The 25,514-nt window shown below is 44.8% G+C and overlaps 1 protein-coding gene across 3 annotated transcripts in view; it reads left to right on the top strand.

Moving 5' to 3' along the window:
* fyb1b (FYN binding protein 1 b) overlaps positions 1-25,271 on the top strand; it is a 51,728-nt gene extending 26,457 nt beyond the window's left edge. Inside the window, exons 3-19 of one of the 3 annotated variants that reach the window (XM_084324273.1) lie at positions 6,780-6,918; positions 7,302-7,381; positions 8,874-8,896; positions 10,174-10,229; positions 12,043-12,175; positions 12,650-12,809; positions 15,967-16,105; positions 17,903-17,922; positions 18,100-18,172; positions 18,594-18,677; positions 20,226-20,263; positions 20,616-20,697; positions 21,825-21,924; positions 22,297-22,459; positions 22,915-22,945; positions 23,118-23,149; positions 24,761-25,271. In XM_084324273.1, coding sequence (XP_084180399.1) covers positions 6,780-6,918; positions 7,302-7,381; positions 8,874-8,896; positions 10,174-10,229; positions 12,043-12,175; positions 12,650-12,809; positions 15,967-16,105; positions 17,903-17,922; positions 18,100-18,172; positions 18,594-18,677; positions 20,226-20,263; positions 20,616-20,697; positions 21,825-21,924; positions 22,297-22,459; positions 22,915-22,945; positions 23,118-23,149; positions 24,761-24,783 — 1,376 coding nt within the window. In that variant the 3' untranslated portion in view covers positions 24,784-25,271. Of the gene's footprint in view, positions 1-6,779; positions 6,919-7,301; positions 7,382-8,873; positions 8,897-10,173; positions 10,230-12,042; positions 12,176-12,649; positions 12,810-15,966; positions 16,106-17,902; positions 17,923-18,099; positions 18,173-18,593; positions 18,695-20,225; positions 20,264-20,615; positions 20,698-21,824; positions 21,925-22,296; positions 22,460-22,914; positions 22,946-23,117; positions 23,150-24,760 lie in introns of those variants that run through there. The other 2 variants (XM_084324274.1, XR_014620227.1) reach the window with 2 other exon arrangements.
* Positions 25,272-25,514: the final 243 nt, after the last annotated feature.

The raw sequence follows: 25,514 nt of genomic DNA, 5'->3' as shown, positions 1-25,514 counted from the left end.
CTACCCCTAAAGTGGTGATCGGGGCGTGGCCATACCCCGACAGGGCGTTTGCTGCTGTAGTCAACGGCACGTGACTGAAGAGCCGGTCATAAGTGGACTTATTCAGGAGCGACACTTTAGCCCCTGTGTCCACGAGGAGTGGTATGGAGGCCCCACCCACACGACATGTGCAATGACTGAATGAGGCCTGTGGGCTTTGTACTGTATTGATGGGAACAGCCCCAGACTGTGCGTGATCAGGAGGAGAGCGACACCAGCGCGCAAAATGGTTAACCCTGTTGCAGTTACGGCAGCGCTTGCCTAGAGCAGGGCAGGACAGGTCCCTGGTTGCATGCTTAGGGGAGCCACAGTTACCACAACGCCTTTGTCCATTCTCCCTCTCCCTCGGCGCCCTGTCTGCCACTCTCTGCACATCGAAGTTGTCACCGTCTGCGCCAGCTGCCTCCTGGGCCACGTTCTGAACTCCGGGTGGAGGTGACGTCACAGGCTCATGCACCGCGCGGGAAAACTTGTGCGCCTCAGAGATAGCTGTCTCCAACTGTTTTCCAATCACTACTGCATCAGCTAGTGTCATGGCGTCCGGCTCTAATAACAGTCTCTCCCTCAGTTGAGCACACAATGTTCTTTCAATCAGCTGGTCGACTATGAGTCCATCCTCCAAGTTCCTAAAATCACAATGCTTGGCTAGCTCCCGCAGGGCAGACACATATTGCGAAACAGTCTCACCAGACCTCTGTGCTCTCTGGCGGAACTCAAACCGGTACATCCGACGGCTTCTTCCCGAGCTAAAATGCGACTTCAGAGCCTCGGTAGCAGTAGAGTACTGATCGTCGGCTAATGTAAGCGTAGCATAAATCCGTTGCCCCTCCTGTCCGAGGCAGTGTCGCAGAAGTGCGCACTTCCTAGCTTCTTCCAGATCCTCCAGTCCCAACGCCAATAAATAGTCCTCCAATGACGTTAGCCATCTAACCCATGGAACCGCTGGGTCACCGGGAACAGGTAGAAACGGTGGTGGCGGTGGTAAAACGAAATCAGCCATCCTCGTTCGCCAATTATTATGTTGAGACAATGAACACACGACCGTGTGGTTTCATTACTTTATTCGACTGACTCTTAGGTTACAAACACCAGCCCTACCTCGAGCGCTAACCACGCCCGTCTATTAAAGGCACAGTAGCCTACAATGTAACTGCTAGTATGTCACAACCTATACGTAGCATAACAGGACATAACACTCAGCTCAGATGTTAACAGATTGTATTGTCCTTGAAGAGTCTATTCTAATGATCTTTCGGTGTGTTCAGTCTATTGTCCTTTTGCTATTCAATCCACTGGTCAGGCCTGGTCTTTAGCCTAAAACCCTCCTTGCGTTAGCCGAAGCTAATGATGATGTGTCATTCTTCCCCGCCCCCCCCCCCCTTCATGATGAGAGGAGAGAGAGTCTCTTCTGGTTTCTTCCCTCTTAGTCTCAGTCAGATTTTTTGTCTGCCCTACACCCGGAAACACCGTTCGTCTTATAGATCTTCATCGTAGCAACGACGGCCCCGCCTTCTGGTTGTCATGCGACGTGCTGTCATGACAACTGCTAACCTTTCACACATTAAAATGCAGTTTCTACTGTTTCATTAAGATGAACCGCTCTCCCTCGCTCTGGGAGGCACTCGCTATCAGTGTTGTGTCTTCAGCTCGGAATTCAAAACAAACACCCTCCTCGCGGCCTGTGCCTGTGAAACCGCTTCTTCTCCACCGTCAATATCATCCCGTGATGATAATGATATTACCCTCTTAAAGCAGTTTATAAACCAAATATACATTGAAAAAACCACAATTTTCTCTCACTGTGTTACCAATCTATGTAATGATAGTCTTGTCAGGCCCTGTTCAGACCTGGCATTAGGATCAGACCAGGGTGATCCGACGACAAGTGTGTCACGTAGCTCTATACCTATGTCTGTTCACATCTGGCTTAGAGTGGCCCAGTTACCTTTTTAATAGAATATTATGCTAACAGAATGTGGGAATATGCAACCCAGGGCGTTACGTTGTTCAGCCACCCTCTTGTGAAACGTTTTCTGCTTGGCGCTCGGCGCCTTAAGCCAGTGAAACGTTCTCTGTCTCCGAGTTGGGACCTTCAATTGGTCCTCGGCCGGTTGTCCGAGGCCCCGTTTGAGCCTCTTGAGCAGGCACCTTGGAACAGCTGTCTTTCAAGACTGCGTTCCTGCTGGCCATCACCTCCGCTAAGCGCGTGGGTGAGCTCTGTGCTCTCTCGGTGCGGCCTGAGTGCCTGTCTATTCGTGTCAATAGCTGTGCAACTCTGAGGCCTAATCCAGTCTTCGTGCCAAAAAATATCCGGAGCTCTTTTCGCTCCAGGGATATTGTGGTTCAGGCGTTTCATCCGCCTCCTCACGCTGGTGAGTTAGAGGCGAGCCTTCACCTGTCGTGTCCGGTCCGGGCTTTGGGGGTTTACCTCAGCCGGACTCAGGACCTCAGGGCTACCGATCAGCTCTTTGTCTGTTACGGTGGCTCTCGCGCTGGTAAGGCACTGTCGAAACAGCACCTGTCCCATTGGTTGTGCGAGGGCATTGCCCTTTGCTACACGTTGGCTGGGCTGGGCCCCCCTGGGGGTGGCAGAGCGCACTCCACTCGTGGGGTGGCGGCCTCTGCCGCCCTATTAGGAGGGGCCTCGGTGGAGGACATCTGTGCTGCGGCCTCATGGTCCTCCCCGGGTCCCTTCGTCGTTCATGGACATGACTGGGGGTTCTGTCTCCCAGGCGGTTCTGGAACATCCCCTGCTTCCCGCCTTTCGGTGGGTTAGCAGGGCTGTGTGGGTGTGTGCCACAAGGTGTTGTGTCACACGTGGTCCCACCTGTGCTGTGCGTTAGAGGTTTCTAGTTCCCTCTTTTCGCACTTGGGTGGAGTTGACTGCCGTACCCTCTTCGCTAGGAAGGGGGGGTGACGGGACTCCCCTCCCCCCTGGTGTAGGGCTTGCGGGTCCTCAGGGGGTGCATTTGTCGGGCCTCGCGTCCGCTCTGCCCCATATCTCAATATGGCGAAGAGCGGGACGCGATGCCAGTACGAGTATATAACGAGTTATATGAGTACTGGCTAAGCGTCCCGCTCTTAGCGCGCCCTGAGGTCCCTTGGGGGGGGGGGTTCTGATGGAAAACTCTTCCAGAGGAAGGGCGAGTGTGACCACGCCTGGTGACTTATAGGGAGGTCACTGGGGCGGGGCCTGGTCAGGTGCAAGGGTGTTTTGTTTTCGTTCATGTAGTACAGTAGGTACAGGAGATGAGGTATATCTCAATATGGCGAAGAGCGGAACGCTTAGCCAGTACTCATATAACTAGGTTATATACATAACCTATCGTTTTGAATCCTTCCTATTTCATGTTCATTCTTGAAACCTATATTTGCATCTGCTTACTACTTACTCAACGAGAGATCTACTAGTTACATTTACGCAAGGAGAAATTATTATATACGTATATATATATCTTTTTTTTTTTTCACGTTCAAACACCGCAAACAGACTACAGCACAAGAAGCCACGCAAAATAAATGGGCCTACATTCTCCCTATAGTCAATACCACTGAATGTTCTCAGAGCACTAAGTACGATTTTCATTTGCAATGAGCAGCCATGCAGAGTCAACCACATACAGTAGTAATTACGTGGAATAAGCACCTAGAATTTAGTTGTTGAGTCTACATAGGTCTCATTCCATCTGGCCCTGCAGTGTAAACTAGTGTGACTTATTTCACATAATTGACCTATCTCAAGCCCCAACTTATTTTCCTGATCCTCCAATCACAACTGTCGTTTGTCCAAGGGAAGCAACAGTTGTGATTGGAGGATCAAGAAAGAGTAATTGTAACCCCTGACATTTAGTATGTTACACACTATTGATCAGAGAAAACATGTTTGTTACATTACTACAATGAATGCATGAGTATGAATGCATTTGAAGAGATTCATTGTAGAGCGGTGAGGTGACTGTGTGTGGGAGCTGGTGCTCCAATGCTATTGAAACAGAGCTCAAGTGACCGCAAGGTGGTCTGTGGTTTTGAGCTGTGCTGGTCTGAATTTCCCCAGGAACACACGCACGCACGCACACACACACACACATACAGAGGCATGCACAGACATACACGTGTGCAGACTCTCTTACACACACACACACACACACACACACACACACACACACACACACACACACACACACACACACACACACACACACACACACACACACACACACACACACAGGCATGCACGGCCGCACACTTGTGCAGACTCACAAAACACACACACACACAGACACACACACGCACGCACGCACGCACGCACGCACACACACACACACACACACACACACACACACACACACACACACACACACACACAAAGAAGTAGGCACAAAGACATTTTCATTATTAACCATGAGGAGAAGTCAAAATACACCAGTATAGTGTTTGCATGCTTTATGCATCACATGGTGTGGAATTTGAGTTGAGATACTCTGGTAATTCTATGCAGATGCTAAAGTTACAGAAATGTGTACTTGCTTCCTCTATTCCTTGGGCCAAGTTCTCTCTTTTTTCTCTCTTCTTCTTCTTCTCCTCTACACTTCTTATTTCACTGGACCTAAACCAAGCTTTTTCTAACGATCACATTTTTGGGGTAAGACTACCCCCCCCTTGATGATTTTGTGATGGCACATGTGTACATGGTATATACCTTTGATTTGGGATTATTTGGGGTTTCAGGGGATCAACCAGAACGATTTGGGTCTTATCTCGCAATCTATGGAAAAAGACTGGATTATTTTGGAAATGGGCGATGTTTAGCATGTAATAAACTACAAACTACAGTGTGTATAAACAAACTATTTACATGTTGGACTAGAAATAGTGTCTGTCAAATGAGCCATACTATTGTCTCCATAGCTATAATATCGTGAAAATGGTCAAGAAAATCTGGCGCTAGCCAGTGCAAAGCTTGTGGCCGTCAAAGAGTTAATGGTTACTCGTACTTGCAGGTGTTATAGATAATGCCAGGTAAAAAGTCAATTATTTCCTTTGAAATATACAGAAATAAAAGGATGAAATCCTCCAAATGTATTCCCTTGACTGAAAACCATAAATTCAAAGTCCACAACCAGAGAAATCACAATTAAACATTTTATTGCCATTTGTGGGAAGGAAGGGGTTAATGCACACATCAATCTCCCGGCCACAATCCAGTAGAATGGGTTCTCGGACAGTCCAGGGACATACGTGGCGAAGGGTAGTCAGGCAGGCACAGCCAGGTCATACATGGAGTGGGTTATCAGACAGGCAAGGGTAGTAGCACACAGCAGGGTCCTCCTTCCAAAACAGATCATACACATAATGTTCTCTCTACTTACATCCAGGGGTGTAGCTCCAGATTCTGGGCCCCATGAAAGAATGTATTTGTAGGCCCACCCGTGAATGCGCGCGAGCGTAAGCGCGCGAGCAGATTTTTTTGGCAATTTTTTTATTGATGAAAACGCATAATATGGTTTTTACCTATACATTCGGATCAGCAGTTCAGCACCTGCACTGTTGGTGGGTGAGCCTAGTAAAGGATGTCGCATTGCGTTCATCTTCAATGAATGGACCAATGCAATAGTCTACCAAAGCCCCCCCTCTCTCTCTATATATCTCACACACACACACACACACACACACACACACACACACACACACACACACACACACACACACACACACACACACACACACACACACACACACACACACACACACACACACACACACACACACTTCAGAAACAAACATAGTATCAATGAGAGCATCAATAATACACCTGAGTGATGTCTAGTAAAAAAATAAAAATTTTTTTTTTTTTTTGGGCCCCCCCCCCCAGTGCTGGGCCCTTGGAATCATCCTAAGCTACCCCCCCCCAGCTACGCCCCTGCTTACATCCACCATGGATTCGCAGATCAAGGTTCTCCAACTCGCCCTTTTTCTCCCTCTCCAATCAGCGTGGTAATGAGCCACAGCCTCGCTCTGTGAATTAGACACAGGTGTCGTTACTCTGGCCAATTGTATCGGAACTCCAATATGGGCATCGGCCTGATGGCTGTACGAGCCGCGTGATTTTTTCCCCCGTAGCCTCTGTTTGTGAAGACGCTCTCTGATTGGCTAGGCCGCGTACAGCGAAGAAGAAAAGACCCTCTCTGACTGGTTTAGCTCCGAAGGGTCTCTTCCGCCTTGTACATATATTCTCTACTTCGAAGTGGTTATGCTTAGGCATTCTTTCGAAGTGGTTATGCTTAGGCATTCTTTCGAATTGGTTATGCTTAGGCATTCTTTCGAAGTGGTTATGCTTAGGCATTCTTTCGAAGTGGTTATGCTTAGGCCCTCTTTCGACGTGGTTATGCTTAGAGTTAGGGTTAGCCAATCGGAGAGCGTCTTATTCTTCTTCGCTGCAATCAAAGAGCGTCTTCGCTCACAGAGGCTACCAAATCACGCGTACGAGCCGGTTTTGTCACTGTCCTAATATGGGCATAGATAGACACAGTGGGAAACGTACATGTTCTCTATCACCTCTCCTCTACTGCTCCTCTGCCGGCGGCCACAGTATAAATACTACAGAATGTTACTTAAGTACAGTATTTTAATAAAAGCTACCTTCCACCCCTGGCTATTGGATGTGGCGTGTTGGCTATTGGATGTGGCGTGTTGCAGTTGTCTGACTTTCCTCGTGTTCTCATGTGCTTGCTGTCCTGAAGGTCCTGGCCCCCCCTTCAAAAAGACTGTCGTACCCCCTCCCCCTGCCTCTCACCCCAGTAACCATAGCAACCCCATGACTCCACCCCTGCCCTCTCACCTTTTGGCCCCGAGCTTGCCTCCACGACCCCCCGGAGCCATGTGAGTAACACACACACACACACACACACGCACGCACGCACGCACGCACGCACGCACGCACGCACGCACGCACACACACACACACACACACACACACACACACACACACACACACACACACACACACACACACACACACACACACACACACACACACACACACACACACACACACACACACACACACACACACACACACACACACACACACATACTGTACACACATACCATGCACATGAACATGCATGAACACAAAATATGGAACCATATGTATACACACTCATTTTGTGTACTTTGTAGATCAAATTGTAAAAAGTAACACTACCGTATGCATATTGATCATCATTAAACATATGTGTTTCTACGTTGTGTGTTTATTGTAGAATCCAACCAGACCCGGATGAGAATTATGATGATGTGGGTTTGATGAACAACATCCCGCCACCACTACCGCCTTCTACAGGTACTGCAACTTAAACTATCAATCCTACCTTGCCCGTTCAGTTGTTGTGAGGCTATCAAACAGGAAGGCCATGGCTGTCATTTCCTGTGTAGAGTTATGTGGACATCCACTTCAGCACCGGTCTAGGATAAGAACCAACTGAGTCATCTGAACCCTTGCACTGTAGAACCATAACTCTGTTTTGCAATTTCTTGGACAACTCATGTAATTGCAATTGTAAAGTCAATCCATACCACTTGGAGTGTGAATGTGACCCAGTACATCATAAGAAAGTACTGTCATAAGAAAACCTCTACTGTCTTTAACTATGAGTGAATACAACACTCTTAACTTACCATCTCTAGATAGTAACATTTGATACCATTTGATTCAATCAATCAATCAATCAAATCCTTTATTTAACCAGATGAGCATCATTGAGATAAAAATCTCTTTTTCAAGAGCGATCTGGCCAAGCAAGGCAACAGAAAGTTTCAACATAAAAAAGAACATCACAATAAAATACAGATAAAACATTCACAGCAAGCTCCAATTTCAGGCAAGTTATCAAACAGGCAAGTTATCAAACACAGTTGCACTGTCCGAGGGAACTGAGTTTGTAGGATTTTAAAATGGCTTTGAATTCTCCGAGGGTGACCAGTCCTGGTAATTTTAGGTCCCCCTGTATATTGTTCCAGGATGAAGGAGCAGCATATTTAAAAGCCCTCTTTCTCAATTCTGTTCTCATATAGGGAACACCCAGTGTTAGAACAGCTTGAGAACGAAGGGCATACTTGTATTGCTTAGTGCACAGAAGCACGCTTAGGTACGAGGGAACCAGTTTAAGCAGAGCTTTGTGCACAAGAGAGAGAGCCATTGTTCCTCTGAAATTGTTGATTGTTCCTCTGAAAACATAAAATGTAGTTATACTGTATGGTTCCTGGTCCGAGGCACTCAATTAACCATTTCACTACCACGCTACCAAATGGTTAACCCTTTCACTGCGACAATACAGAAGGTTAACCTTTCACTAACACACTACAGAAGGTTAACCCTTTCACTACCACACTACACCTTCTGTAGTGTGGTAGTGAAAGGATTAAAGGTCTAGCTAGCTGCACAGGAGTTTGCTGCTCCAAGACAGAAAACTATGTTTCGACCACACTTGGTCTTCATCATTCCTGTTTACCATCAGATTTATGTTTTCCATTGTGCAAAAAAAAGGAGACAGAAAGAAACAATGCAAGACAGCATAACAAGAGGTAGACGCATTGTGTTAAATGTATAGCATAGTGTAGAATAGAAATTGACACACACACACACACACATGCATGGTTTCCGACAGTTTGGGTACTGCCTGCCAGTCCTTCTTTGATTTATACAACATTTGACATAATGTACTATTGCTTTATATTGTACATTAAACTAGATAATTGCTCCCTGACTTTTCAATCATTATGAAAACGAATGCGTCAGATTCTCTTCCATTTATGATTCAGTGTTTCTGTTCCAGGTCACCCAAGCCAGAGAGGAGAGGTGAGAGAGAAATATTTTCACACACACACACACACACACACACACACACACACACACACACACACACACACACACACACACACACACACACGCACACACACACACACACACACACACACACACACACACACACACACACACACACACACACACACACACACACATATATGCATCTGAGCATGTAGGCAATGTGATGAAAAGTGCAGATGAGGGTCTGTATTACCTATCAGTTATATTATACATTACAATAAATATAGTTACAATAAACACTAGAATCTAAATATATACTATTGTTAGATTCTGATCAATCAGCCAGTATCACGTCTTTGTTTGTTTGGCTTGTGTTATCATCTCTCCATCCACTGATCCTGCGTTGTGTTTATTTCTTGGACGTCTTCACCTACTGGCTGATACAATCTTCGTCATCCCCCTTTAATGCAATCCCGTAACCATAATAATTCACCACCTTCGTAAGAATTCGACCCTTGACAGCGTAATACCTTTCTTGAAAGAGCGTTGTTTATTACATAAACAGAAGCCTCAGCTCAGATGTTATCAGATTGTATTGTCCTTGCTATCGTCTCTTCTGCTGTTCAGTCCAATAGTGGCTCAGGCCTTGTCGTTAGCCAGAACCCTTCTCCCGTTAGCCGAAGCTAATGATGATGTGGCATTCCCCCCCCCCCCCCCCCCCCCCCCCCCCACCGGCGAGGGTGAGAGGGATGAGCGTCTGTGATGGTTCTTCTCCCCTGTGGGATTCGTTTCTTAGTCTGATTTACACCCGGAAGAAACTCACTTTTCTATATTCTCGCTATAGCAACGACAGGCCCGGCCTCTCTCCTGGTTGTCATGCGACGCGCTGTCATGGCAACGGTTTTTAACCTTTAAACACACATTCTAAATGTCTGTTTCATTAATGTCAAACTCTCTCCCTCGCCTGCTGCTGTTCTTATCAGCTGTTGATGTTCTGATGGAATGCAAACATTCTGCTCACTGCTAAAACTGACTGCCAGCCACTTTTAAACCGCCTCCACCCCCACCATGCACATTTCGACCTCTCTGACCTGGCCCCTTCTGCGCATATATATATATATATATATATTCCTAATGCTAAATTCCCCAGATCAGATAGTCCCACTGGTTCCCATTACCTTTTCCACATTTGAAAGCGTCTGCCACTTTATGTAACATGGCTTGACATCTGCTTGAAACAGTGCTTCTAAATATAATGCAGAGCAGATGTTGACTAATAGCTGATGTTTCTGTATATTTCCACCCAGCTGCCGCCAGATGATGACAGTGGTGATGAGATGTATGAGGACCTGGATCATCGATGGTGAGAGATATTTGATTTACTCCTTGCACTGCAATATGAAATCAACTGTAGTCCAAGCTGAGACCCGGGTTCAATTCCCAGCTGCGGTACCTCTGGCTTGGTCAGTCGTTCCTACGAACACAATGAACACAAATAGTGACTCCTACTGGAAACTCCTCGCTGTCAGGTGAAAAGAAGCCGCTGGCGACTCCACATGTATCGGAGGAGGCATGTGGTAGTCTACACCCTCCCAGACTGACAGTAGGGCAGCATGTGGTAGTCTACACCCTCCCAGACTGACAGTAGGGCAGCATGTGGTAGTCTACACCCTCCCAGACTGACAGTAGGGCAGCATGTGGTAGTCTACACCCTCCCAGACTGACAGTAGGGCAGCATGTGGTAGTCTACACCCTCCCAGACTGACAGTAGGGCAGCATGTGGTAGTCTACACCTTCCCAGACTGACAGTAGGGCAGCATGTGGTAGTCTACACCCTCCCCAGACTGACAGTAGGGCAGCATGTGGTAGTCTACATCCTTCCCAGACTGACAGTAGGGCAGCATGTGGTAGTCTACACCCTCCCAGACTGACAGTAGGGCAGCATGTGGTAGTCTACACCCTCCCAGACTGACAGTAGGGCAGCATGTGGTAGTCTACACCCTCCCAGACTGACAGTAGGGCAGCATGTGGTAGTCTACACCCTCCCAGACTGACAGTAGGGCAGCATGTGGTAGTCTACACCCTCCCAGACTGACAGTAGGGCAGCATGTGGTAGTCTACACCCTCCCAGACTGACAGTAGGGCAGCATGTGGTAGTCTACACCTTCCCAGACTGACAGTAGGGCAGCATGTGGTAGTCTACACCCTCCCCAGACTGACAGTAGGGCAGCATGTGGTAGTCTACATCCTTCCCAGACTGACAGTAGGGCAGCATGTGGTAGTCTACACCCTCCCAGACTGACAGTAGGGCAGCATGTGGTAGTCTACACCCTCCCAGACTGACAGTAGGGCAGCATGTGGTAGTCTACACCCTCCCAGACTGACAGTAGGGCAGCATGTGGTAGTCTACACCCTCCCCAGACTGACAGTAGGGCAGCATGTGGTAGTCTACACCCTCCCAGACTGACAGTAGGGCAGCATGTGGTAGTCTACACCCTCCCCAGACTGACAGTAGGGCAGCATGTGGTAGTCTACACCCTCCCCAGACTGACAGTAGGGCAGCATGTGGTAGTCTACACCCTCCCCAGACTGACAGTAGGGCAGCATGTGGTAGTCTACACCCTCCCCAGACTGACAGTAGGGCAGCATGTGGTAGTCTACACCCTCCCCAGACTGACAGTAGGGCAGCATGTGGTAGTCTACACCCTCCCCAGACTGACAGTAGGGCAGCATGTGGTAGTCTACACCCTCCCCAGACTGACAGTAGGGCAGCATGTGGTAGTCTACACCCTCCCCAGACTGACAGTAGGGCAGCATGTGGTAGTCTACACCCTCCCCAGACTGACAGTAGGGCAGCATGTGGTAGTCTACACCCTCCCCAGACTGACAGTAGGGCAGCACAACGGCCAGGAGGGAATTCATAATTAGGGGGTGGGAGAAAATACAACAAAAATTATTATAATAATATGTATATTCCATTGAAACCACTTCAATTTATCTGCCTCTCACAACACTACCCCCAAGTGGTTGTTTTGCTTCATTGCAAGTTACCCCCCCCTCTCTCTCTCTCTCTCTCTCTCTCTCTCTCTCTCTCTCTCTCTCTCTCTCTCTCTCTCTCTCTCTCTCTCTCTCTCTCTCTCTTTCTCTCTCTTTCTCTCTCTATCTCTCTCCCACAGGGAGGAAGCAGACATAAAGGAGCAGGAGGAGAAGAAAAGAGAGAAGGAGGAGAAGGAGGAGAAGGACAAAAAGGAGAAGAAAGAACAGAAAGAACGTGGGAAGAAAGAACAGGAAGCCAGGAAGAAATTCAAAGTAAGTGAAGGACACTGTAACTCCTGATAGACAACTAACCAAACCAACTATAGGCCTACGTCACTTTACACACCCAGTTCATTATATGTGCATGGTATCCTGTTGGTAACATGTTTCTATCTTTTTAATTAGATGTAAAAAAAATATACATTACATTATATATATATATTTGTTTTTGTTTTGTTTGTTTCATGTACCATTGCCATGTAGTGCTGACTGCTGTGACAACAACACAATATCCTCCCTGGGCATAATGAAGTTATCTATGATATTTTCTGTTCAGTGTGTGTGTGTGTGTGTGTGTGTGTGTGTGTGTGTGTGTGTGTGTGTGTGTGTGATGGTGGAGGAGGGGGGGTCATTAGTGAACTTGGCAGGTTAGATAAGGGTTAGAAATGTGTCTAATGTGTATATCTATATGCTTGTGCGTGTGTGTGTGTGTGTGTGTGTGTGTCTATCTCTGTGTGTGTGTGTTAGCTGGTGGGTCCGCTACAGGTGATCCACAGGGTGAAGGCTCGTGGGGACAGCCGAGGCAGCAAGACAGAGCTGTCTCTGAAGCAGGGAGACTGTGTGGACGTCATGCGTGTCCAGGGCAACCCAGAGGGTAAATGGCTGGGACGGACACAGGACGGAGCATGTAAGTTAGCCGTGTCTAGATCCCATCGCTTGGACGGACATGTGGATCACTTTTTCTTTTTCTTTTTCTTATGTTTTTGGTAGATTTTTATTGGGTTTTTTTTTACTACCGGGCAGTCCGGTAGAGAGAGAGGGAGGAAGAATGGGAGATAGACGGGGAAAGACATTCGGCAAGGGTCGCCGGGTCCGGGAGTCGAACCCGGGCTTTTTGACCAAGTTGCAAAGCCATAACTAATTATTTCACCTACACTGCAGTATACAGTTCTTTATAAACCTATCGATTACCTTATAGGGAGGTGTAGTCTGACGTCACTTTAGTTTCCCGTGCGGTCCACCCGTATAGGGATTTATCATTGGGAAAATGTATTATCGGCTATTGTAATCATTCTAAAATGAGTTCCCTTCTATCACTAACATGATTGTTTAAGCATTTTTGGTTGAAATAAAATTATACGAAATTATTTTACGATTAATTGCGAATTGTTTCATGTAGAGCTATAGATTGTGCATTAATACACACAGAAAGGTACACCATGCCAATGTTCATGCTTTATTTGTTTTAAATGAGACGATTTAGAAATGTGTCCATTGGAAATACATTTCCATTTCAAGCGAGGTGGACCGTGTCGGAAACGACGATGACGTAACCACTACACCTCCCTATAGGGATAGTTTTCTTTTAACCATAGCCCTATTTGCTAAGTCAATGGGGTCATGCTCCTGTTTGCATAAACTTAAATCTACTCCACAGTGCACACAAAGTGTCTTCAGTCAGTTTGTACAGACAAGAGCTTGACCCCATTGACTTTGCATTGGTTTGTGGCTAACTATCCGGAGCTAGTATGAGGAACAGCATGGATTGGGCTGAGAAAGGACTCTACCGATCAAAACATCCTTTCAGGTGATTGGATCTAGACACTAGCATATAAGTTATTCTCTGTGCTGAACAGGAGTGGGCTCAGGGAAGACATAAGCAGAAGTGTCAGAAGTACTGAACAAAGGTCAGGTGGCGTAACAGAGATTGCGTTCATCACCAACCCCGGAGCGGCTGGATTCGCCTGTTCGAATCCAGCTCACAGCTCCGGGGTTGTCACCAGCTTGGCTGGCCGTTCACACTAATACAATTGGCAGTATTAGAGGGTGGGAGAAGCTGGCGGGGTGGGTCCGGGTCGTTGTAAACAGCGACTCCTACAGTTCGGTCGGGGCGCCTGCTAAGCGCAGATAGGATCTAAGTGGGATAGTGTGATCCTTCCACACGCTACGCCCTCTCAGTGAGAATCCGCGCTGCCAGGTGAAAAGAAGCGGTTGATTGGCTAGACGTGTGTCGGAGGAAGCACGTGGTAGCCTCCACTCTCCCAGACCGACTGTGGGGGTAAGTGCGCAGCGACCAGGAAGGGGATTGGGAATTGGCATAACGACTAACATTGGGATGGGAGAAAATCGGAGGAAAAAGGAGGGGGAAAAAGATAAAAAAATAAAAATAAAAAGAAGTAGCCTACTGAACAAAATAATAAAGGTTTATTGATTTCCGCTCCTAAGGAATTGACACTGGATATTGTTAGATTCTGATCAATCGGCCAGTATCACGTCTTCCTGTGTTATCATCTCTCCGTCCAATCCCTCTGCGTTGTGTACTATTAATGATCCCGACGTCTCATATACTGGCTGTACAATCCTTATCTCTCCCCGTTAGTGCAAACCGCCACCATAATAATTCTCCACCTTCGTAAGAATTCGACACTTTGACACAGCGTAATACCTTACAACCCCAAGTTGAGGACAAGAGGGAGTGAGCAAGTGGCGTCCAGAGAGCGGTCGGGTGGCGTAGCGGAGATTGCGCTCGTCACCAATGCAAGAGGCTGCAGTCTCGACTCCCGGAGTCAGCATTGCCTGCGGCTTGGGCCGATCGTCATACTAACTCGTTTGGCTGAGTTAGCTGGAGGGAAGTCGTGGGTGGGAATCTGGCATTGTGGACGCCTACAGGTCAGGTCTGGGCGCCTGCTCAGCGAAAGGCAGGAAGTGGTGAAGGCAGCGTGACCTCCCACGCGTTACACTTCACCAATGAGAGTCCTCGCTGCCAGGTGAAAAGAGAGCCACTGGCTGTCTCCACATGTGTCGGAGGAAGCATGTGGTAGACTTCAGGGTTCCCTTGTACCGACCAGTAGGGGGAACATGCGCACAACAACCAGGTAGGGGAGGCGGGAATTGGCATAACGACTAAATTGGGATGGGAAAAAAAATAAATAAAATCAGGCGGAGAAAAAGATGATTAAAAAAAAAGAAAAAAGTGGCGTCCAGAGAGCCGTCAATTAAAATGTTAATAAAATGGCTCCACAATTGCCTGTGCCTATTGTGACATCAATTTTTTTTTTTAACCAATCACTATATTTAGTTTATTGTTTATTGTTATTTGCACTTACAAACATACATTCTGGAATACAAGAAGTAAAAGAAGAACAGTTCAAATGTGCAGGAAAGGTCTGACGTAAGCGACCCCCCCCTCTTAAACCTATATACTAGAATAACTACACCGAAAATCCCCCCCCCCCCCCCCCATCACACACAATGCGCAAACACACCTCTCTCATACACACAGATACATACAATACAGCATTATGCAACAATTATAATGTTGAAAAAAAAGAAAGACTACTCACTATTCAATACAAGTTCCCATTAAGGAAGAAGTTGTATCCAGTTATTCAAAATCTGAACAAACTGGTTCAACTGGGGCACCAATACACAGTGTTTCCTTTAGACCAGTGGTTCTCAACCATTTTCATGTCAATGACACCCACATTGATACAGTCTGCAGACCCCCATTTGATACACTTTAGTCTCTGGACCCCACGTTGAGAACCACTGCTTTAACCCTTTCACTACCGTCTGTAGTGTGGTAGTGAAAGGGTTAACCTTCTGTAGTGTGGTTGCGAAAGGGTTGACCCTTTGTCGTGTGGCAGTGAAAGGGTTAACCGTCTGTATTGTCGCAGTGAAAGGGTTAACACGGTTGTAGTGTGGTAGTGAAAGGGTTAAACTCCTGTGTGTGTGTGTGTGTGTGTGCGTGTGTGTGTGTGTGTGTGTGTGTGTGTGTGTGTGTGTGTGTGTGTGTGTGTGTGTGTGTGTGTGTGTGTGTGTGTGTGTGTGTGTGTGTGTTACAGATGGTTATGTGAAGACGGATTCAGTGGAGATCGACTTTGACAGTCTGAAGCGCCACAGTGAAAGTCTCGCCCCTCAGGACGACTATGATCCTGAGGTCTATGACGACATTGACGTGATCTCACATGACAAGTTCAACAGGTACTGTGAATCTCACATGATGTTACAGGGCTTAAAGGGGGATGCCGCCCGTTTTAACACATATGTGACACTAATATGTTACACTGTTATTGCGGGGGACAGTCCAACCAATAAGTGTGACGACAGTGGTTCAGGAGCAGGGGCGTCATTTTGGTATGGCAAGGTATGGCACTCGCCATACCTTGGCAAATAAAAAAATAAAAATAAAAAATGTCAACATTATGAACGAGGCTTCGAACTATTCGGTACAGCCCTAGCATGTTTTGATATTGTCAATTATCTCACTTTTACTAGGTGACTTTTACTGTGACTAACTGAAATATGCCAAAAAAATGGGAAAATGGACATAGGGACGTTTTTTAATCAAAGGGCAGCAGAGACAAGTGATACAGGGACACAGGTAAGGTCTTACAATGGCTTAGTGATTATAACAGTGCAGTTCAGCATTCAGTAACCCATACTTTTTGTGAATGTGTTTTTGATATTACATTCTGTTGAACACACACCTCAAAACCGTACCTAAGGAAAATTGGCTCAATTGCAAGAAAAATAATAGACAGTTATGAGATTACATTCTGCATAATTTGTATGCAAAATATTGTGGTTCCCTGCTTTAGTCTGTTGACACATTTCTATACTAAAAATGCGTGTGTAGTCCTGTGTCATACCTAAATGTCATACAAGTGAATTGTATAGAAACAACTCACCAAAAGTGACTATTGCACAACTGATTTGACAAAAAAAATCCACCTAGGGGGGGAAACCCCCCCTTCACCCCCCTCCCCCACCCCCCCCCCCCCCCCACCCGCCCTCCTTGCCATACCTTGTCTTTTACTGAAATGACGCCACTGTTCAGGAGGTACAGCAGTTGTCTGGTAATCCGATCTGGTAATTACATTCCCACTCCTCCCGGGCAGCACGTCAAAGTGTCCTTGAGCAAGACACTTACCCCTAACTGCTCCCGATGAGCAGGTAGGCACCTTGCATGGTTGCCTCGGCCATCGGTGTGTGAATGTGTAAGTAAATGGGTCAAATGTGAGGAACAAATTGTAAAGCGCTTTGGATAAAAGCCCTATATAAATATACCATTTATTTATTTGACCATTTAACATGCACCACTCTCTCCTAAAGCAAAAATTCTGAGAGAGAATCCTTCCAATCTGAGATGCTGTCTGGATGTAAAAGAAAGATCTTGGGCCGCTCCACAGACAATGAATGGGGTTCTGAATTTATCAGGCTATAAAATGTTTGTGTGAGCTCTTATACCCTAATGAGGTTTAAATTCTGGTTCGGATCTGTTAGCAATACTATAACATAAACCTCATGTGAGTGTAAGAGTTCACTTGTGAATTTTATGACCTGACAAATCAGAGAGCAGCCCCGGATTTTACATCCAGGTGACATTGCAGATCGGAGGGCTCATTTTCTGATGCCTAGCTTTAGCCCTTTCACTATCACATTACAGAAGGTTAACCCCTTCACTACCACACTACAGATGGTTAACCGGTCTGTAGTTAACTTATTTGTTCAGTTTAAGTTCTGGAAGCACATGACCATCAGTCATCTCTATTCTAAAAACGAATTTGGCTGCTAAGAAATGTTCTTGGTTGTTTTGACTTGAATCTACCGGAGCTGCAGTGGCTGGTTGATGAACATGTTATGTCTATGCCCTGATGATATAGCTCTGTTTTGTTACTATGCACATATTACAGACATCCACACTAACATACTAAACGTGAGAGATGATCAGCTTTAACCCGTGCCTAACATTCACATTATGATTAATTCTCTCTACAGCAGCATCAAGGGAAGACCAGGTACGTTTTAAAATCCCCAAACACTTGTAGTTTAGCCTTTTTAATGTGTGATGTTAAAGAGGCATTTCGCCAATGTTTTATCTGAATCCTATCGTTCTGTTGTGAGGACGACATCTCATGAATGGACATGAAACTTACCAACAACTGGTTCTGAGGTAGTTTGTCTCTGTTCTGTAGTGGTTCTACCGCCTCCTCCTGAGGAGGATGGAGAGATATATGATGATGTGGTCGATCCCAGCCTGGATGTCAGGTAAGAAGGGAGGAATTATTGAACAAGTGGGTGGATGGATGGATGGATGGATGGATGGATGGATGGATGGATGGATGGATGGATGGATGGATGGATGGATGGATGGATGGATGGATGGGTGGATGGATGGATGGATGGATGGATGGATGGATGGATGGATGGATGGATGGATGGATGGATGGATGGATGGATGGATGGATGGATGGATGGATGGATAACTTTTACTGTGTAGACATATGGACAGATTTAGTAAACAAAAGAAAACATGATGTGTATCACGTGTGTAAGACTGACATGGAGAAGGTGAATAGAAAGAAATGGGAAACGTGAAAGACAAAAAGGAATATATTATATATTGTATAAATAATATAAATACACATATTCAGAATGTCCTCCCTCCTTGCCTGGTCCACCTCTTAAGCCCCCTGGAGGTCAAGTCTACTTCAAAGCCCCGTGGCTTCCTGCGGATGTTTGAATGGAAGAAACCATCGGCCTGCACTAACGAGTAAAATACCCTCAGTTGTAAGACTGATCAGAGACCTACCGTGCCCTGTCACTGACCCCTGACCCCTCCTCCTAGGGAAGTAATTACTTTAGGAGGAAGTTGGTAGTGTCTAGATGTCATCGCCCAGAAGGACATTTGATGGTGGTCGTCACATTCTAGCCAAGATGCAAAAGCTGTGACTTTGTGAAATAAAAAATACATTTCAAAACGTCCTTCCAGGTGATATATTCTAGACACTACCCAGGGATCTAGACACTACCCATGAAGTTGCCCTTGACTGCTGACAAAGAGGACGCATGTTTCAGAGAGTTTGCTGTCGTTATGAGCAGTAACCCTCTACTATGGATCTGTAGTTCCATTTGTAGTTTGGAAGAATGTATGCATGTATGTCTAAATCCAATATGCATTAGCCTATAGCAATAATATTCGGGGAGGAATTCATTAGTGATTATGGGTATGACAGTGATGGTGCCTGTCCTTTGTCCTTGAGTAAAGTTGCATCCATGAGAAGTGGGAACTAGGACGTCTCCGACGTATTGACCTTGATACTCCGACCTCCTGGCATTCCAACATTCAGGTTGGAAAAATGTGACCTAGGCTATGGTAGCTACCAAGCACAGAGCAGCCAGAAGTACTATCTGCTACTACTGTTGGCAGTTATAGTTTGCCTCAATTGTATATCCCATATAGAGCAAAGCAAATATTTAAAATAAAACCTCATTTGGGTCTAAGAGCTCACACGATCATTTTATGACCTCACAAAGTCAGAGTCCCATCCCAGTTACTTCACCGATTGGTTGGTTCTCTCTCTGATGTCTAGCTTTAGGAGAGTGGAGAGTGGTGCACACAAATACCTACTCAACTGTCATGGGGCACAGGAAGAACATTGTCCTTTAATGTGACGTCACAATGTCAACTTGGAGGTATCTGAGCTCTACGAAAACTCAGATTTTCAGAGTTCGATGCAGTTCGGAGGCCGGTCAAGAGGTATTTTTCCAACTTGGAGGTCGGAAACCTCCCAATTCCGACTTTTTGTGAATGCAACACAAGACACTTAGTTGCTGGCCATCTTAGCTACTGACTATTGTCATCCAAACATCGTTTCTTCACTGACAGTGGTGAGGACAGCTGTTATCAGTGAAGACAACCTCTGTTATCAATGCAAAACTGACAAAAGATCAGCATCTATGGGCAACTTCACCCTATTCTAAAGCAATCATGAGCGACAATAATCAGTAGTTTAATCATTTTACTTGACCAATCAAACACAAGTGTAATCTAAAGGAATGAAGTGTTGTTTGTTGAGTTCTAATCAGTGTTACTGATCACCTGTTAAGTGAGTGATGAATAATTTGCATGCCTTTCAATGGAATCATGAATTGTTATCAATTGTTGTCTCAATCAGAAAATGCAAGCCTAATATTCCTTTTAATCAGAGAAAATAAAAGTGACTGAAAATAAATATAAACTAACTCTGACTATGATTATCAAATTATCCATTATTCAATCTGTATAAGATTTTAATCATTGTGCTTTTTTCCACGTCAGAGTACCCCCACCCAGCCAGTTTACAGAGAGAAATTTAGGTAATATTTACTTATTTACATGTGTGCATAATGTGCATGTGTATGGATTGCATTGGATTGCTTGCAAGCTTGTTTGTGTGTTTGTGTGTGTGCACACCTGTGTGTGTTTGTGTGTGTGTGCTTATGTGCATGCCTGTTTGTTTGTGTGTCTGTGTGTGTTTGTGTACGTGCATGCCTGTTTGTGTGTCTGTGTGCATGCCTGTTTGTGTGCATGCCTGTTTGTTTGTTTGTTTGTTTGTTTGTTTGTTTGTTTGTGTGTCTGTGTGTGTTTGTGTGCATGCCTGTTTGTGTGTCTGTATGTAGGATGAGATATGATTAGATGTGTTTTCACTTCCTGTTTGTCTTGCCATAGATCAATCTGCAGCAGCGATTGATGAGGAGATTTATGATGATGTGGACTCTCAAGGTTTCCCTCCTCCTCCTCCAACTAGCAGGTACCATCATATAAAATCCCATACGATACATTTTTATGTAGAGTAATCATTAAAGAAAATACATCCACAGAACTTTTAGAAAGGCGTAGAATAAGTATTTCCCCCCCAAATGTATAATTTAAAAATGTTTGCGGGTCCCAAATGAATGTTGTTGTTTACATGTTGCATGCATGTATCCATAGATATCTATATAGAACTATATAGATATCTATGCATGTATCCCCTCCCTACTTCCCATTTCCCTATGTACTGTAGACTGCACCTGATTGGATAAATTACATGCTAGTGCTCTAGTGCGACATTAAACAAATATTTCTTTCTTGCTTAGTACCTTATAAAAGACCTATTTCAAACTCTGTCCTCTCTTCTTCATCCTCCAATCACAACTGTTGCTTCTGTGTTGGATCAAGAAAAGAGGACAATTTCAAGGTCATAGTTGAGTGTAAATTGGCCTTTGTTGCTGTTATTATTTGGACTTGGTGTAACATGGAGGCCATCATGACCATTACTCACACGCTGACAGTCTGGTTATTTGCCTCATGTTAATGTTTTGTTGAGAAATCCATATTAGACTGTAGACGGGTGAACATCACATCACACTTGAGTCAAGTCTCAATGCTATGAACTGGATGCGTTTACCGATCTGCTGTCCCTCACTGGAGAGTTCTGTAAGTAAACACATGGTCATGTTGGTGCCATAGCTAGTGGTTGAAAAAGTTTACCTTGCCGCACACTCTGCCCCGCCCAATCTGTGATTGTCAGTTACTGTCAGAGTTCATCTAGGGGAAAAGATAGGTACAATTCGTTTGTTGTATTTCACAGATTGGGGTGGGGCTGGGGCAGCATGGTGAAAATATCAACCACTTCGCAAAATGACAGTGACCATGGGTTTAGTTACTCTATACTAAAAAGTATCTTATCTACTATGCTAATATGTCTATACTACTATGCACTCAGAATGATCCACTCAAATTTGACACTGCTAGATTAACAATACCCCTTACCCTTAGCCGCCAGAGGTGAACCCCGCCTGCTGACTTGTTGTACACAGTTTGTAAGTGGCTTTGGATAAAAGCGACATCTAAATGACTAAATGTAATAGACAGTAACTTGACTTTCCTCGCCAGTCTCCCGACCCTGAGAATCAAATCCAGGGCTGAGGAGATGGATCCAAAGAAACAGAAGAAGTTGGAGAAAGAGGAGAAGGATTTCAGGAAGAAGTTCAAGGTATGTGTACTCTGTGAAAACGACTAGTCATGCATCACCGATACATCCTATCATGTTTATGTTTATGCTCATGTTTATGTTCATGTTTATGTTTATGTTTATGTTTGATTAGGATCCCCATTAGCTGTCAAATGAATTACCGCTAGTCTTCCTGGAGTCCTCACATGAAAATAATACAACAGAATACAAATAGAGAATGTATGGAATGTTTCACTGGAATTCTGTTGCTAGGTAACAGTTTAGAACCAAATGTATTTCCTATCAATGTACACATTAGCAAACATTGCAACAGGAAATACATGTGGGTCCTTTTAGAACATTATTGTTGTCACTTTGAAACCGTCTACTGTATATGCTCTCTGTTTATTTCAGTATGAGGGGGAGGTCCAGGTGTTGTATGAGGTCACCATTGTTTTCAACCTGACCAATAAGAAGTGGAACGGCAAAGAGCTGCCAATCAAACCAGGGGAAACGCTTGACGTTATTGTAAAGGCTGTGGACAACAAACTGATTTGTAGGAATGACGAGGGCAAGTGTGAGTATCTCTGTCTGTCTGTCTGTCTGTCTGTCTGTCTGTCTGTCTGTCTGTCTGTCTGTCTGTCTGTCTGTCTGTCTGTCTGTCTGTCTGTCTGTCTGTCTGTCTGTCTGTCTGTCTGTCTGTCTGTCTGTATGTCTGTATGTATGTATGTATGTATCTATTTATCTATCTATCTATCTATCTATCTATCTATCTATCTATCTATCTATCTATCTATCTATCTATCTATCTATCTATCTATCTATCTATCTATCTATCTATCTATCTATCTATCTATCTATCTATCTATCTATCTATCTATCTATCTATCTATCTATCTATCTATCTATCTATCTATCTATCTATCTATCTATCTATCTACTGTATCTATCTATATATCTATCTCTTTGTCTGTACATTATTAATAATAATAATAATAATAATAATAATAATAATCATTGTTTCACCCCCAGTTGGTTACGTTTCGACCAGCTATATTGAAGAGTGAGTAGCGAACACACACACACACACACACACACACACACACACACACACACACACACACACACACACACACACACACACACACACACGTCACACACACACACATAGAATCAACCATTGCTGAATTACAGCAGTCTACAGCAATCATAACTGTCCCTGTTATATTTTCCAGAGATGCTGATATCTATGATGACATTGGAGATGGTACGTATTTGTGTGATGGAATGATGTCACAAGCTCAAGACACCAGTATGAATACGTTTTGGTTTGATGGGATGATGTCACAAGCTCAAATTACCAGTATTACTGTAATTGGGACCAGTGACATTTCGGTCACTCTGAACTTCATCAGACAACCGAGGAATGAAGCACAACTCTCTTATGAACTTTATTTTGGTCAAAGCAGTGCCATTGTCTGATGAAGGTCTGACTGATCAAAACATCACCGTTTTGGTGAGGCTGGGTAGTGTAGAGGTCTAAGTACTCGACTACCACCTCAAAGACCCTGGGTTCAATTCCCGGCAGCGGTTCAATTCCTGGTTGTTGCAATAGCGTCTCCTACTGGTCAGTCGGGGTTCAGCATGGAGGGAATCTGGGGGAGATAGAACCTCTGTGCATGTTCCGCTCTCCCAATGAAACTCCTAGCTGTTGGGGCATCAGGGTGGCGCACCACGTACAGCACGGCGGTGCAACACGGCCCCGGCGACCTTTGCCGAATGTCTTCCCCCTCTATCCTCCCATACTTCCTCTCTCTCTCTCTACCGGACTGCCCGGTAAAAACCAATAAATATATCTACCAAAACCATTAAAAAATAAAAGAAAAAAGAAACTCCTAGCTGTCAGGTGAAAAGAAGCGGTATCCACAAGTCTACTCTATCCCTAGACTGACAGCAGGGCAGCACAGCGACCATGAAGGGAATTGGCATAACGACTAACTTGGGGACATGAGAGGAAAAAAACATCACTGTTTTAATCATTGCAGTTCATTGTCACTGTTTTTAGCATCTATTTTATTACTTTATTTATTTATTACTGCTTCATCCCATCATATTTAAGTAGCACCATAAAAGACAGGTATACCTGGTACAACATCCTGCCATTGCCCTTGACCAAGGCACTGGCATTAGAGCTGGAGTTGAACCCAGGGTGCCAGATTGTGGCTGCCCACTGCTCCTAAATAGAGTTAGGATGGATTAAATGCAGAGGACAACTTCCTGGTACAGTACAAGATAAAAGATTACTTGACAAATTATCCACTCCTGGTTGTCTGAGCAATAACTTTTTATCTTTTTATCTGGTACCAGTGTATGGTGCATCCCCCTCTACATTAAGAAAGTAATGGTGTTTATAAATGAAGGTATACTTTATTTATCCCTGCTGGGAAATTATCCCTCTCCATTGAATCCATCCTAACCACTTAGGAGCAGTGGGCAGCCACAGACAGGCGCTCAGGGACTAACTCCAGTTGTAACGTCAGTAGCTTGGACAATGACCATGGGAGGAGCTTACTTAGCATACTGTACATGTCTTTTATGGTGTGGGAGGAAACCAGAGTACATGGAGGAAACCCAGGACAACTGGGGAGAACATGCAAACTCTGCACAGAATGACCCATAGTCGGGTTAAAATCCAGGACCTTCTTGCTGTGAGACAACAGTAATAACCACTGCACTTGAGCTGATTGGTCCCAGGGTCTAAATATCCTTTTTGGACATTGTCAAGTTTTTTTTTGTTCTTTAGTTCTTACTAATGTTAATACAATATGGCTCGGTAGTAGAAGAAAATACTTTAATGAAGATTTTCATTTCTTTACAGGTTGCATCTATGACAATGACTGAAAACCTACAGTGTACGCTACTGCAGTGTGCTTGTTATTGTTGTTTTATTGTCACTGTTTGTTTAGTTGTTTATTATCCACATTCTTTATTTAATTTATGTCATGAACCAGGAGAACAATATGCCTACAGTCTTCATAGTGCACATTAATGTAGTTCTTAAACAAGCACAAAACCGCCCAGACCGACGGCGCTAGAAGCGTGTACCAGATCTACGCATGCGTTTGAAATGTAATAAATGTCCCTCACGGAATGTCCCATATATTAAATATAACACTGAATATACAGTATAACAATAGACAAAGCCAATGGCATACAGTGAGTAGTCTTACATAATGAATAAGCCTCATCAAAAGACTGAGGCAAAGTGGAAAGCATTTCCTGGAAAAGCAGTATTTCACTTGTTTGCTTTTCTGCCTTTTTGTGTCAAATGCATTATAATTTGTTTGTTGTATTTTTGTCTCAAACCTTATGTAAATAAAATAAAAACACACACAATGGTAGCAAAATGTCTGTTTTCTCCTTTGTCAGCACAAACAATGGGTTGTGAACCAGCAGGACAGAAAAGCAACTTGTTTATTTGCAGGTCTGCCAACCTTGGAGTGAGAGGTGATATTTTTTGGGGCCCTGTTCGTGGTCGCCACTGCACACTGAAGACATTTATTTGTATTTACTTTTGTACTTGAAGTAAAGAAACATGACTATTTATTTACAGCCATCTTAGGCAGCCATTT

This window comes from Notolepis coatsorum (assembly GCF_963971535.1).
Source record: "Notolepis coatsorum genome assembly, chromosome: 11".
NCBI lineage: Eukaryota > Metazoa > Chordata > Actinopteri > Aulopiformes > Paralepididae > Notolepis > Notolepis coatsorum.
Note: the sequence above shows the minus strand (reverse complement) of the source record. Positions and strands in the feature narration are given on the sequence as shown.